General features: G+C 40.6%; 1 protein-coding gene across 2 annotated transcripts in view; it reads right to left on the bottom strand.

Annotated features, from left to right (window-relative positions):
- The window catches only part of ALS2 (alsin Rho guanine nucleotide exchange factor ALS2), a 2,167,716-nt gene that overhangs the window by 1,037,925 nt on the left and 1,114,252 nt on the right, over positions 1-15,539 (bottom strand). For both annotated transcript variants that reach the window (XM_044075110.1, XM_044075111.1), the window contains one exon: positions 1,157-1,223. In XM_044075110.1, the coding sequence (XP_043931045.1) occupies positions 1,157-1,223 (67 nt within the window). The remainder of the gene's footprint in view (positions 1-1,156; positions 1,224-15,539) is intronic.

Genomic DNA, 15,539 nt, shown 5'->3' with positions numbered 1-15,539 from the left:
AGAGTTAATGGGTATATATGGGACAGTGGGGAGTAGGTGGCAGTGAGTTGGTAAGTAACGTGATAATACACAGTGCATCTCTGGGAGTTTTAAAGAGGAGGTTAGATAGTGGGTAGGGCAAAGGAGTTAAACATGTCAGCCAGGTGCTAGGCAGTTGCATATCCAGGAGTTGTTTAGGTGGGAAATAAGCTGATTTTTAAGATGGTTTTATTAGACTATAACCTGATTTGTAGTGGTAGTGAGTTCCAAGTCTTGGCAATGTTACTAGAATATAGGGAGTCACCAGAGCTGTAATGGGTTTTGGAGATTGCGATTAGTGCCCTGTTAGTGCATCTACGTTCGACGTTATTGGAGTAGAGGGTGATCGGGTCTTGTAAGGCTGGAGTTTTGTCAGGTTGGTACTAATAACATTAATAATTAATTAATTTGTATTAATCTCAACATCTAAAACAATAAGTAAAAAGGTCACACAGAAAAACAATTAGTTAAAATACAAAAAGAAAAATCTAGCAAAGGTAGACTTTCCACTGTGTGGTTCCTTAAACCTCTTATATTAGAGGTGACGTGAGATATATGCAAATTACCCTTTAAGACCATCAGTTTCAGCTAAATGGCAGTTTTCAATGTACAACTCTTTTTAAGTCTATTTATGGACAAATTCAGGCCAATAAAGCTAAACCCCACTAGCTGTGGACATGCATGTTTCTGCCTTATTATGGCCTCATCAGCACAGCTAAGTGGAATGTTTGTCTAGCATTTGGAAACACAGGGCTGTCGTAACCAACTGATATCCATAAATCTTAGGGTGACTGCAAAATATCCAAACTAAAACAATGAGTAAAAAGGTCACACAGAAATTTATCTCAACATCTGGAATTAAGGTCTTGTCAGGTTGAAATGGCAAAAGAGATTAGCAAACCACAGTAGTTTACAGGTTTTTGCTATTTAACATAGTTTTCCATATTCATGCCAACATATTATTACTGTTGGATTGTGTCTTAGCAACAAGCAGCATGTTACTGATAAAAAAAGAAAAATGCAAGTGATTCTCATCCAGTCCTTTCACAGTTATGTATATCAGCAGTTTAGTTGCAGAAATTAACATTAAGCAGTTTATAAAACAGTCATTAAAACCAACAATTTCACAAGTGCTCACCTTCTCAAGTGGTGTAGATGCTACTAAAATGAACTGTTCTTCAGGGGAGATGATTTTCAAACCATTCCTAAAAATAAGAGCATATCAGTAAAGTCACAGAGTGATTTTGTGTACACATTTTTCTACTACAGAAATCTGCAACATTTTACAGAAGAAGTCATTTAGTTTTCATTTTGTTTATCCTGGATTACAAAATGTCACACAACATAGCTGTTCAATAAAATGGCTGTGTTATAAAGGAATACTAAGGTGTAATTTACAAACAAATAAAAGAGAAGCCTAACTCATTCATGTGTTAATCCGTCCATCTCTAAGCATCTGAATTTCTACCAGTTAGTGTTGTTCTCTTTTCCATGTACCCAAAGCTCTTGTAAACACATCAGTAAAAATACAGCTGTGTACCTACCATAAATGTAGATGTTAGAGTGTATTCACTGTTGCAGTCATTACTCTTGGGTTATCCTGCTGGCAGGCTACCCTCAGTCGGCCAGAATTCCAAAGTCTAGGTCCGGCGTCGGTTGCTGTCGCCTCTTTCCTGACGTCATTGCGCCAGGGGTGTAAAAGATGCAGCCGACGCCATTTTCTTCAGTTTTTCTTGCTCCAGATGTCAGGTGCCCCAAATAGGTAGGCTGAAAAATATACAAGTCCCAGCATAGAGAAGGGGGATGGTGGGTAACCTGGACTGCAACAGTGAATACACTCGAACATCTACATTTATGGTAGGTACACAACTGTACTATGTTCATCGTGCTTCACTGTTGCAGTCATTACTCTTGGGTAGAATCCCAAAGCTGAGGATGGGTGGCTGGGCTAAATAGGATTAGGAGAGGCTATGAGGCCCTGCAGAACTGCAGTGGCGAAGCCTGCTCTGGACTTAGAGTAGAGAGGCACATGGTAGTGCTTTGTAAAGGTGTGCATTGAACTCCAAGTTGTAGCCTCTTAAGATTTCCTTGGTTGGTACTCCTCTGAGGAAGGCTGCTGAAGTGGCTGCTGCTCTGGTGAAATGAGGCCTAATGCCCTTAGGCACTGCTTTGCCATGTTGAAAATAGCAGAAATGGACGCAATGGCCTATCCATTTAGAAAAAGTCTGTTTTGAGATAGCCTTTCCTTGTGATCCTGCAGCATATGACACTAAAAGTTGTTCAGTCTTTCTGAAAGCTTTAGTTCTGTCCAAGTAGAAGCGCAACTGCCTGTGTATGCCCAAAGAATGCAGAATTTTCTCACCTTTGTTCTGTGGATTTGGGTAAAAGGTAGGCAAGTGAATGGTTTGGTTGAGGGCCACACTGGACACCACCTTAGGCATAAATGTAGGGTTTGTCCTCAGAGAAACCCTATCTGGATGAAAGGTTCCACAGCCATGAGTGCTTGTAAATCCAAGACTCGCCTTGCAGAGGATATGGCTAGGAGCAGAGCTGTCTTCCAGGATAAGAATTTTATATCTGCTGTTGATACTGGCTCGAAAGGAGGGAGTGTGAGTTTTTCCAAAACATAATAGAGTTCCCAGGCCGGAAATGGTGCTCTCCTTGGAGGCCTAATGTTTTTGACCCCTCTGAGGTACTGCCTTATTAAAGGATGAGAAAAGATAGGTGGTTCCGTATTGTAATGTGCGGAAATGGCAGAGGCATGAATCTTAATTGATGAGAAAGAAAGGCCTTTGTTCAGCATCTCAGTTAAGTATTGTAAAATCTGAGGAATATTTGGTACAGACATGTCAATGCCTTGTTCCTGGTTTCAAGCACAGAATTTCTTCCATTTTTCTGCATAAGATTTTCTGGTACTGGGCCTCCTGGCCTCCAAGATAACATCCATAACAGCTTTTGAAAGAGGAGTGTTCTGAATGGCTACATTATCCGCCATGCTGCCAGATTTAAGGTTTTGAGTTGGCTGTGCAGGATCTGACTGTTTTGTTGGGTCAGCAAGTGAGATGTTTGAGGCAATATCCATGCTGGACCTTGAGACAAGCTCTTTAGGATTGGGTAGCAGTGCTGCCGTGGCCAGTCTGGTGCAATCAGAATAATTTTTGGCTTCTCCTGTCTGACCTTTAGGAGGAGTCTGGGAAGGAGAGGCAGTGGGGGAAAAGCATATACTGTTAGATTTTTCCAGCTGAATGATAGGGCATTCACTTTCCATGCTTGCTTGTGATAAATCCTTGTGCAAAATCTCTGTAATTGACAGTTGTGACGGGAAGCAAATAGATCTATGTCTGGGCATCCCCATTTCCTTATTATCATGCTGAAGACTTGTGGATCCAGTTTCCATTTGTGGGGATCCATGAGGTTTCTGCTTAGTTCGTCTGCCAGAGTATTTGTTTTTCCTGGCAGGAATTGTGCTTGCAGGTGAACTTGAAAAGCCAATGCTGTGTCCCATAAGGTCATTGCTTGTCTGCAGAGGGGGTAGGAATGTGTACCTCCCTGCTTGTTTATGTTTCACATGACCATAGTGTTGTCTGTCTTTATCAGTAACTGTCCTGGATGAAGCAGGTCCTTGAAAGCTGTCAGTACATTTTGAACAGCTAGCATCTCTTTTTGATTGATGTGAAGATGCATCTGGTTTGCAGTGCCCTGAATACATTTTCCTGCCATATGGGCCCCCCAGGCAAAATCTGATGCATCCACTGTCAGTGTCTGTCTGGCTGTGGGTAAACTGAATGGCAGACCCTTGTTGTGGTGACAGGCCTCTGCCCACCATCGAAACTCCTGTTGTAGGCAGGGAATGAGTGCAATTACTGTCTCCAGGCTGTGGCAATGCTGAGTCTAAACACTTTTCAGATACCACTGTAGTTTCCTCATATGCAGTCTGGCATATGGAATTAGTAGAATGCAGGATGCCATGAAACCCAAGGCCTGCAGGATTTTCCTTGCAGATAAGTGGGTTTTTGTTGCCAATTTCTTGAAGTAAGTAGTCAGTTGTTTTTGCTTGTCTGGCGTGAGATAAGCCATCTGGGCAGTTGTATTTAAGCTTGCACCCAGGAATATTATCTTGAGAGGGCACTAGTTTTGATTTCTTTTCATTTACTATGTACCCTAGGTCAATTAGTAATCTTTTTACAAATGCCAGATGCTTTAGAAGAGTGTCTTTGTTCTCTGCTTGAATTAGGCAGTCGTCCAAGCAGAGATATATTGTAATTCCTTTTTGGTGCCAGGCATTTTGAAAAGACCCTGGGCACAGTAGATGAGCCAAAGGGCAGTGCAGAGAATTGGTAATGCACTGAGCCAGCTATGAATCTGAGGTATCTTCTGCAAGATTGTCTGATTGGGACATGCAGGTATGCCTCTTTTAGGTCCAATGTTACGAGCCAAACCCTCTTGCCCAGCATGGGCAGTAGCTGCTGTAGAGTCAACATCTTGAATTTTGGAACTTCCAGAAACGTATTTAGTATAAACAGGTCCAGAACTGGTCTCCAGGTTTTGTCCTTCCTGGGTACTACGAAAAGTATGGAGTAAAATCCTTGCCCCTGCTCTTGTTGTGGTACTTGCTGAATGGCCCTCATGTCCATGAGGGCTGTAATTTGTTTTTGTGCCTCTGCCCATTGATTGTGTGGCAGGTCTGGGATGCCCTTTGACCTTGGTAGTGTGTGAAAATGGAACCTGTAGCCTTGGGACACTATGCTCAGGACCCATTTGTCTTGGGTAACCATTTGCCAATTTGATGAAAAAAGTGCTAGTTTTCCCCCTAAGGGGGCTGTCAAAAGAAAACTGCTTGGAACTGGTAGAGGAAAGTCATTGGGACTGTTTCCTGTAAGGATGTGATTTGTCTTCTCCGCTTTTGGAGGTAGGAGCACCCCATTGTTTAGGTCTGTATGAGCCTTGGGGCTGAGATCTGCCTCTGGGACGCCTGTATCTGCCTCTTTGTGGTCTGTCTGAGACTGGAAAGGACCAATTTTTAGAAGGCCAGTCCCTGCTAAACCTGGGTGGCTGTACCTGTAAGAAATCCTCGACTATCTGCATGGATTTTGCTTTATCCTCCATTTTTTTCAACACCGCTTCTGCCTTAGTACCAAACAAAGTATCATGCTGTAATGGTGCATCTAATAATTTTGCTTTAACATGATCAGGCAGATTCTGTTCCTTTAACCAAGCATGCCTTCTAATAACAGAACCTGTAACAGCGGCCCTGCAAGAGGCCTCCAGTGAATCATAACCACATTGCAAAGTATAATGCTTTCCCACTTGTTCAGTTGCATACAATAAATCCTGCAATTCCTTGTTCTCTGAACATTCAGTATTTGTTAACATTTTCTTTTTAAGTAGTGACATTAAATATTGCTAATATTTAAGCATATGAATTCGACAATTTAAAGCCCTTACAGCCAGGGTGGCAGAAGTGTAAACTTTTTTCCCCCATCTGTCTAGAGCCCTAGAATCCCTATCAGAGGGGACAGGGTTTTTTGCAGTGGAAGCTTTAACCCCCTTGGGACCCTAAGATATAGTTTCTGGGTCAGCAGCGGGGTTTTTATATAAGAATTTATGAGAATCTGGGACCCTGTAGTATCTGTCTGGCTTAGCAGGTGCAGAGGATAAAGAGTCAGGGGACAGACCGGACTCTGAAAATACATCATCTACAATGTCTAGAACAGGTGGAATTAGCAAGGGGTCTGTGCTGAGGAAGAAGCAGAAAGTCTCTGAGCCTTTAATTATATTCAGAATAATCTTGGCTCTCCCAGTGGAAATGCTCCCTCATAGTATGCAGTGTTTCCCCAAAAGAATAGTCCTCAGGAGGAGAGGCTGAAGGAATGGATTCTTCAGCATCAGAATCCTCATAGGGAAGCATGGAGTAAAATCCTGTTCAGAAGAGGAATCAGAGGAAATAGATACCTGATCAGAAGAATCATACTCTGTCTCTTGCCTAGGCCTCTTATCAGGAGGGGAATGGGAGACCCTGATCAAAGTAATTAGGTCTTCGGCCATTTTGAGCATCTGTTTTTTTAGGCATGGAAGTCTGAGTAGGAGAATGCTGTACTTGTTTCTTTGTCTTTAGAGCTGCTTTAGTCTTTGTAGCTGAAGATGGCTTAATATATAGTTGTGTAGGTATGAAGACACCCTCAGAAGCCGATGCCTGCTCAGTGGCTCCGGACCCAAATGAGGGAGTGATTTCCAAGTGTCCAATACCTTGAGTTTCCAGAGGCCCAGGCGGCTCCACGTGGGAGTCGGTAGCGGCCTGTGGCTCTTAGGTAGGGGGCACCAGGGGCTGAGAAAGTGCCTCACTGAGAACCAGCGAACCGGCGACTGGCCTAGTAGAGGCTTCGTCATCGGTTTTGGACCTTGGATGCCTATCCTTGTCCTTGCATTTTTTGTAAACTCCGGTTTTCGGCTGTTCCGACGGCATTATATAATTAAATCTTCGGCCAAAGTAATGAAATGCAAAATCGAACCGACACTTGATAGTGCGTTGGTTAAATCTAGCACAAAAGCGACAGCTAGTGATCAGGGCCTAGGCAAGGAATACAGTAAGAGTGAAAATCCTTATGAGGTATTTGCTTCCCACAAGAAATACAATTGTTAACTTTTTCTGACATTGGTCTGGAGCAAGAAAAAAGTTTCCCCAACGGGGTACTTAGCTTTATAGAAGACTTCGGTTCTGAAATTCGGATTTGAAAATCTCAGATGTCAGCAGACTGGCACTTGCGAGCTGCTTTTGCTTCGGGCACCACGTGGCAAGAAAGACTGAAGAAAATGGCGTCAGCTGCATCTTTTATACCCCTGGTGCACTGACGTCAGGGAAGAGGTGACAGCAACTGACACCAGAACTAGACTTTGGAATTCTGGCCGACTGAGGGTAGCCTGCCAGCAGGACAACCCAAGAGTAATGACTGCAACAGTGAAACACTATGAACATCAAAGAAATCACATAACCCTATGTACTTGTACAGACCCTCTGGGAGAAGATAGTGGGCCACACTCCTTCACTCCTCTTCCTCCACATAGTTAAGACTCCATCGCACTGCACCGTAGAGCCATGGATAGTGTGTGTCTGTGGAGTGAAATATACATTGCATGACTAGAGTCTGTTTCTCATGGCAGTCAAATATCAGAGATGTACCTAAATAGAAAGTAATTATTCTTAGGGAGTTAGAGACTGTATCTAAAAGTGAATGACCCCTGGAGATATTCACACACGCACACACACACGTATATATATATATATATATATATATATATATATATATATATAGAGAGAGAGAGAGAGATACACACACACACATACACACACACACATGTATACACAGAGAGAGAGAGGGAGAGCACATGTGAGCAACACTACTTGATTACCACATTTTTGTTTTACATACAGTGCAATATCATGCATTGTCCACTTGTTAGTTTAACACTGACTGATGATACAACTATTACATAACCACGTTTATATAATACAAATGAATTAGCCTCAAGTCAAATTATCAGTGCTTACACTTACCTTTCAAATAGCTTGCATAAATAATCAAGCAAATGCAAACATCACAAATAACTATTCCATGTAGTCTTAATTTGTAATTCAACTTAAAAATGCTCCTTAAACAAAAACACTTAAACACAGAAGTTAGCATTTCACTGCATACAAGCTCAGGAATTCACTAGTGACGTATTGTTTTGTTTCATTGTGTTACAAATCATAACAACTGGACCATTTATTTCATACCTTGTATTACAGTCTACTTTATTAAACAGATGTATGCCTTAGATGTTTCCATCCATGTTCTGAACTTTAGAAGTTTTCAGTTCCACATCTGTAATCTCAGTCATCTTTACCTTTCTTAATTATGGTTTGTCTTTGGTTTTCCATTTACTACTTACAGCTGTCTTACCCACTATTAACACTAAAGATAGCAATGCTTTCATTTCTTTAGTACAATATGTTTTACAACTCAATAAGAACATCTCTGTTGTGAGGTTAAATTGTATTTCAAGTGTAAGGCTTGTTTGATTCATGTTCTTAATGGGGCAACTGCATACATTCCAAAAATATATTCTTCCGAGAGCCCCTTTCTGAAAAGTCACATCTCTTAACATATTCCTCTCATCTGTGGAAATATTATTTTTCAAGTCTTGTGAGTACAGGAATAGTTATGAAAACATGTCCATGCAAAATTTCTAAACTGTCTTTATTTAGTTATATCCATCCATCCACAAACCCTTTTTCCCATTTCTGTACATGGGTTAGGTGTCTCACATCAACAGTGACAGTCTAGCACCAAGGTTTACACCACCGGGTGGCTAGCCCTGCTGAAGCAGTTCTTCCACACCATACCACACACTTGCACATACACTTATACCTATGGCCATTTCAGAGTGTCCAATCCACCTACTGCATGTCTTTGGAATGAGGGAGGAAACTCATGAGAACAACATGCAGAATCTACACAGAAGACACCCCGGCCAAGAATTGAACCAGGAAACCTCTTGCTATGAGGTGACAACAGTGTCTGCTGCACCTCCAAGCCATTTTTAATTGTATGGTGGCCTTGAATCTAATAGTCATTTTATATGCTCTACTTATTAGACTACTACTACTACTACTCACCCCTGTTTCTTCCTCTTCAAACCAAAGTTCCAAACATTTAAATACTTAATCTTGTATTATGACTGACACTATTTAAACTCTAATCAACTTATTGCTTATATCCTTGAACCTGTTGTGAACTATTGTACATAACTCTTACTGTATTATAACTGTTTTAGCTTTCTTAAGCAATATTATGTTCACTGTTACTTTTCTTAATGTGTTCTGATCTCTGAAATGTAAAAACTTCCTGTTTTTTTTTTTTGGTTATTATAACTGTTTTAGTTTTCTTAAGCAATATTATGTTCACTGTTACTTTTCTTAATGAGTTCTGATCTCTGAAATGTAAAAACTTCCTGTTTTATCTGGTTTATTAAGCCTGTATTTACCATGTAACAATATTTTTATACTTTTTATATTTTTGTTTATCTGTGTGGAGCTTTTCTCCCCGGGCCTCTACTGAAAATGGATCTATATCCAGCTAGACTAGCCCGGTCAACAAATGTAAAATAAAAAATAAAATATTACTCTTTACTAGTCTGTTACTTCTGTTCTGGCCTCGAATATAGGATCTATTTGTGGTTTATCAAATTTACACTCCAGCATCTGCACATATTCCTTAAATTCTACCATTAGACCTGTGCACAAGTTTATCTGAGTTCAAAAACTTAAAATCTTGTCTAGCTTCATCCTATTTTATTACTGCATCTACTTTTATCATCTGCTCACTAAATCTTGACTCAATGTTCTTTATTTTCCAAAAGCTCTACACATATTCTGTGTCTTTTTGATTACTCTATATATTATAGCCTTAAAGTATTATCCCCCCCAAAATCTAACTTCTTTTAAAGTAAAGACTTGTTTAACAGTTCTGCATACATAAGACTGTACATAATATTCCTTATATTCCTTTCCTAAATCTGGCCAAATGACAATGTGCAATCCTGTCTCTGCCTCAGTATGTCTGTCATTTGCTTCCATATGGGCATATATTCCAAGTCTCAAATCAAATATCTTTAAACTGAGACACCTTACAATATGCCTCCAAATCTGGACATCACAAACCATAGTACACAGTTCCATTGTCAGTATTATTTTTTCCATTGCACTCTGCCTCTCTTTCTTTTATCCCCCCACCACACACGCACACACAAAAAAAAATAATCTCCCCTTTCAAATTCTTACACATCTGACCTCTCAGTTGATGCATATAAGATAGACTTACATGAACAACTAGCGGGATCAAAAACATCTTAATCATTTACATCTTATTCTTGATGTCCATAATAATGTCTATAGTCCTACCTTTCTTAATCATCTGTATAATTTTTTTCCCATATTTCTTTAGCCACTTACTCAGCAACCTGTTTCAACCACACTCTCAAGTATCTCATCTTGTCACAAGCCCACAAAATGGGTAAGTTCTGTACAAAGTCGTGTTTGGGCATAATTCATTACTATAGCCTTTATTTTTCCTTTATGTTATGTCTTGCTATACTGGTAAAAGATTTCAGTTTAGCAAATATAATTTTTATATCATGTTCTGGATTGGTAACATTATGATATTTACATAATGGACTATTTTCTTATTTCTCTATTTATAACAAATTATATTCAGTTGCCTTATGTCTCTCACAGATAGCTTTAAAAACAAAGAAAAGCAGAGAGTTTTGGTGAAACTGGACAACCCTGCCTGGTGCTTGTTGTTAAACTAAATACTTCAGACAGCTCACCATCACACTTCACCCTAGCTGGAGATATTGTTACCCATGTCGTTGGAAACCAAAATCCCTCAAAAGATCCATCACTAACCCATTCTGACAAACACTTTCAGGAACCAGTCTTATTAATATTAATATATTACTGTCCAATGTATCCCTTTAAATCAGAAGGGTTCCATTAATATCAAATGTATGTTTACCCTTTATAAATCCACAATGATACTGGTCTATTATTATTGGCAATATCTTTGCCATTTGATTGGAAATAATCATACACACTTTGAAGTTATGATTCAAAACTGAAATGGGTCTATATGACCGTAGATCAAAATATTCCCCTTCTTTGGTATGACTACACTTACTGCTTCATTCTAAGTCAAGAGCATCATCATCACCCAGAAAATACTGTTAAAATACAATCCAGACTTTTATTATCTCAAGTGTTTCTCTTTTACACTCCTACTGGAAGTCTGCCACTTTTAGGGGATTTCCCTGTATTATAGCTTCTCACTAATTCTGTAATTTCAATTTCCTTTATATTTGATTTTAATATCCCTCTCTCTTCTTCTCTTAACTGAGTAAACTAATTGTATCAAATATATAACCATTTCCTGTGTTACTCTCAGCTTCTTCAGCTAGTCTAATTAGTGTACTGTAATAATTTACCATTGCGTTCATAATTTTACCTGGGTCCACTTCTACTCATCATTTTCATAATTCCTGACTTCAACACATTTTCATCTTACTGCCTTCACCTTGCTAAGTTCAATTTACTCTTTTTCATTTCTGTAAATCTCTTATGCCTTTAAGCTCTTTACATATCTATTGCGATGATTATTCCATATCTCATCTGCTTTCATACATTTCTAATTTTCAATTTATAATTATTCAAATCCTTTGCAAAGCTCTTTACAGCTTAGATTCAGATCTAACAACATTTCACAAACTTTGATCAATTCCATCACTAAATGGCTTTCTGTTCAGAAAAAGTGGAAAATGCCAATGTCTATCAAGAGATTTTTACCTGCTCACAAAACTTAATTTGTATAGGTGTATGATCTCACATTATTACTGGCTGTGCTTTCTCGGGTTACACCATGTTACTGTATTACTTTAATACATATCTATGTTATCATGCCCAAGAAGTGGAAGTTAAGTACTTGTTGTAACTCTGGATCGTTGTCATCCCTAGTCCTCCTGCTTAAAGTGTTGGGAATAGAGCCACTTTATGTTTCCGATCCAGTAATACTCTTTCCCCCCTTCCAACTACACTTCCTTGAGCACATTCCTTGCTCCCATAGTTCACGTAGTCCCCATCCTGCCTCAGATCATGTTTGTCACTATTCTGGAAGAGCAAAAAACGGTTAGGGAATAATGGAGTGGTGGGACCTGTGTAGAATGATGAGCTTCAAAAGAGGTCTACATGGTCCATCCAGTTATGAATACTGAAAATGTGGAAAGGGGTAGGAGGGTAGGTTCAATGAAAATGGACTAGAGATGACAAGAATTCAGCAAATACAATGACTGGCCATAAACATTCACAAATGAGCATGGTGACTGGTCAGTGCATCCAGCATGCCTGTTGTAAATGAAGAACATACCAAAGGTAAAACTCCAGCCGCTAAGTATCATTGAGCGGCCAGGCTTTTTTTTTTTTTTTTTTAATCTATTGGTATGGGTAGACAAGCATTAGTCTGAAGGAAGGAAAGTCAAACTGAAATGTGCGTGATTATTTATTGACTTCATTCCTCATAAAATTTGTGGTTTTCCGACAAATCAGTGAGGAATGAATAATGACATGCATTTCAGTTTCAAACTTTCCTTCCTTCAGACAATGCAAAAGAGCAACATTACCCATCTCCTCCTTTAGTTCATTCACACTTCTTAAAATAAGAAAAAAGCTTTAAGCACCAGACAGTTTAGAGGTACTTATGAGAATAAATACAAGAAAAATCGGGTACATTCTGCAAAAATAAAGACACGTATCTGATTTTCCTTGTACCTTCCCCGTCTCTCGTACCTCTAAACTGTCTAAGTTACAGCTTTCTCCCCCCCACACACAAAAAAGCAACCAAGATTTTCCTATCTTCATTGTTTGCTTTCCAAACCACTGATGTACTATACAAACATGGGAAAGTACAGTTGTGTACACCTACCATAAATGTAGACGTTCGAGTGTCTTCACTGTTGCAGTCATGACTGTAGGGCTCTCCCCTGCCGGCAGGCAGTCCTCGGTCAGCCAGAATCCCTAAGTCTGGGTCCGGCGTCGGCTGTTCAACCATGCTCCCTGACGTCAGAGCACCAGGAGTATAAAGCTGACAGCCAACGCCATCTTCTCCAGTTTTTCTTGCCCCAGATGTCAGGAGTCCCAAAATGAAAAAGGTCCAATAACCTTTGCAAATACACCTCAGAAGAATGGTGAAAAAAAAGGAACCACACAAAAGTAAAAATAACAGGGGACAGGAGGGAAGGAAACCCAGACTGCAACAGTGAAGACACTCGAACATCTACATTTATGGTAGGTGTACACAACTGTACTATGTTCATCGTGTTTCATTGTTGCAGTCATGACTGTAGGGTAGAATCCCAAAGCTGAAAGAAAGGGAGGTGGTCATAAAGAAGAAGGGGCGGCTAAAAGGCCCTGCAAGACTGCAGAGGCAAAGCCTGCCCTAGACTTAGGGTAGAGAGGTAGATTGTAGTGCTTAGAAAAAGTATGCACTGAACTCCAAGTTGCAGCTTCCAAAATGTCTTTGGTAGGAACTCCCCTGAGGAAGGCCGCAGAAGTGGCACCAGCTCTGGTGGAATGAGTCTGTATACTCCCTGGGATTTGCTTTCCATGGTGTGAATAACAAAATCTGATTCCATGAGCAATCCATTTAGAAATAGTCTGTTTTGAAATGGCTTTACCTTGGGAACTTGAAGCATAAGAAACAAACAATTGTTCTGATTTTCTGATGTCCTTGGTTCTGTCCAGGTAAAAATGTAGTTGTCTGTGTACATCCAAGGAATGTAAGATCTTTTCCCCTTTATTTTGAGGAGTGGGGAAAAAGGTTGGCAAGTGGATAGATTGATTTAAAGCCACTTTGGAAACCAACTTAGGCATGAAGGTAGGATTAGTCCTCAAAGATACCCTGTCTTGATGAAAAATAATATAAGGTTCCACAGCCATAAGAGCTTGTAACTCTGAAACTCTCCTGGCAGAGGTTAGGGCTAACAGGATAGCTGTCTTCCAAGATAAAAACTTGATGTCAGAAGAGGCAGCAGGCTCAAAAGGAGGCAAGGTTAGTTTTTCCAAAACATAGTTGAGATCCCAAGCAGGAATGGGAGGAGATCTTGGAGGTCTTAAGTTCTTAGCTCCTCTGAGAAACTGTCTCATGAGCTGGTGGGAAAAGATGGGAGGGTCTGTATTATAATGAGCAGAAATAGCAGAGGCATGTATCTTAATGGAAGAGAAAGAGAGACCCTTATGTAAGAGATCTGTCAAGTAAAGTAAAACTAAAGTAATGTTAGGAAGAAGAGGATCAGAATCCTGAGCCTGCATCCAGGAACAAAATCTTTTCCATTTTCCTGCATAAGATTTTCTAGTGCTAGGACGTCTGGCTTCTAAAATGACATCCATAACCTGCTTGGGCAGTAAAGAAGAAATCAAAGGCCCTGGATTAACCAGGCCGCCAGGCTGAGAGTTCTGACATGAGAGTGTAGAACCTGACCCTGATGTTGGGACAGAAGGTTCGGAGACTGAGGTAAAACCCAAGGGGGCTCCAGGCATAGGTTTTTTAGAGTTGGATACCAAAACTGCCGAGGCCAATTTGGAGCGAGCAAGATTATCATCTTGGGCTTGTCCTGTTTTATCTTCAATAAAACCCGTGGAAGAGGAGGAAGAGGCAGAAAGGCATATCCCGAGAGGTTCCGAATGACAGGGCATCCACTTTCCAAGCTTCTCTGTGGAAAGTCCTGGTGCAAAAATTCTGCAGTTGATGATTGAGATGGGATGCAAAGAGGTCTATGTGAGGACATCCCCAGACTGATGTTATCATCTTGAATATTTTGGTGTATAGCATCCACTCGTGTGGATCCGAAAGGTTTCTGCTCAGACTGTCTGCCAGGAAGTTTTGTTTCCCTGGTAGAAACTGAGCTTGAAGATCCAGATTGCAAGCTAGAGCTGTGTTCCATAGATCCATGGCTAGTCTGCAAAGGGGGTAGGAATGAGATCCCCCTTGCTTGCTTATGTACCACATAACTGTGGTGTTGTCTGTCCGTATTAGCAGTTGTCCTGGTTGTAAAAGATTCCTGAAGGCCAATAGAGCTTTCTGAACGGTGAACATTTACTTTAAATTGATATGCAGGTGCTTCTGATCCTTTGTCCAAAGGCCCTGCAAACAATTGCCCTGAAAATGGGCTCCCCAAGCATAATCCGAGGCGTCCGTGGTTAGAATCTGAGTGGCAGGAGGCAGACGGAAGGGTTTCCCTTTGTTTAGAGCACATGCCCTGGACCACCAAAGAAATTCCTTTTGAAGGCAAGGAAGGACAGAGATCACTATGTCTAAACTGTAGCAATGCTGAGACCATACACTTTTTAGGTACCACTGTATTTTCCTCATGTGTAGTCTTGCATATGGTACGTGAAGGATGCAGGAGGCCATGTAACCCAAAGCCTGCAGGAATTTCCTTGCAGATAGTTGAGTTAGAGTTGCCAAGGTTCTGAAAGTTGAAGCCAGCTGTAACTGTTTTTCGGATGTCAGAAATGCCATCTGGGTTGTGGTGTTTAGAAGTGCACCCAGAAAAGTTATCTGTTGTGATGTTGTCAAATTTGACTTTTTTATGCTTACAGAGAATCCCAGGAACTTGAGGAGATTCTGTACAAATTCTAGATGCTGGAGTAAGACATCCTTGCTGTCTGCCTGAATTAGACAATCGTCCAGATAAGGGTAAATTTGAATTCCCTTGAGTCTGCAGTAAGCTACTACTGGAGCCAGGCATTTGGTGAAGACCCTGGGCGCAGTAGACAATCCAAAGGGCAGCGCAGAGAATTGAATGTGCCTCGATCCGGCCTTGAACCTGAGGTATTTTCTGCGATCCTGTCTGATGGGAATGTGTAAATATGCCTCCTTTAAATCCAAAGTTACCATCCGTGCATCTCTGGACAGCATTGGAAGTAGCTGCTG

The sequence above is a fragment of the Protopterus annectens genome, chromosome 6.part0 (assembly GCF_019279795.1).
Source record: "Protopterus annectens isolate FY-2018-M chromosome 6.part0, PAN1.0, whole genome shotgun sequence".
Taxonomy (NCBI): domain Eukaryota; kingdom Metazoa; phylum Chordata; order Ceratodontiformes; family Protopteridae; genus Protopterus; species Protopterus annectens.
The sequence above is the reverse complement of the archived record's forward strand: the minus strand, read 5'-3'. Positions and strand labels throughout refer to the sequence as shown.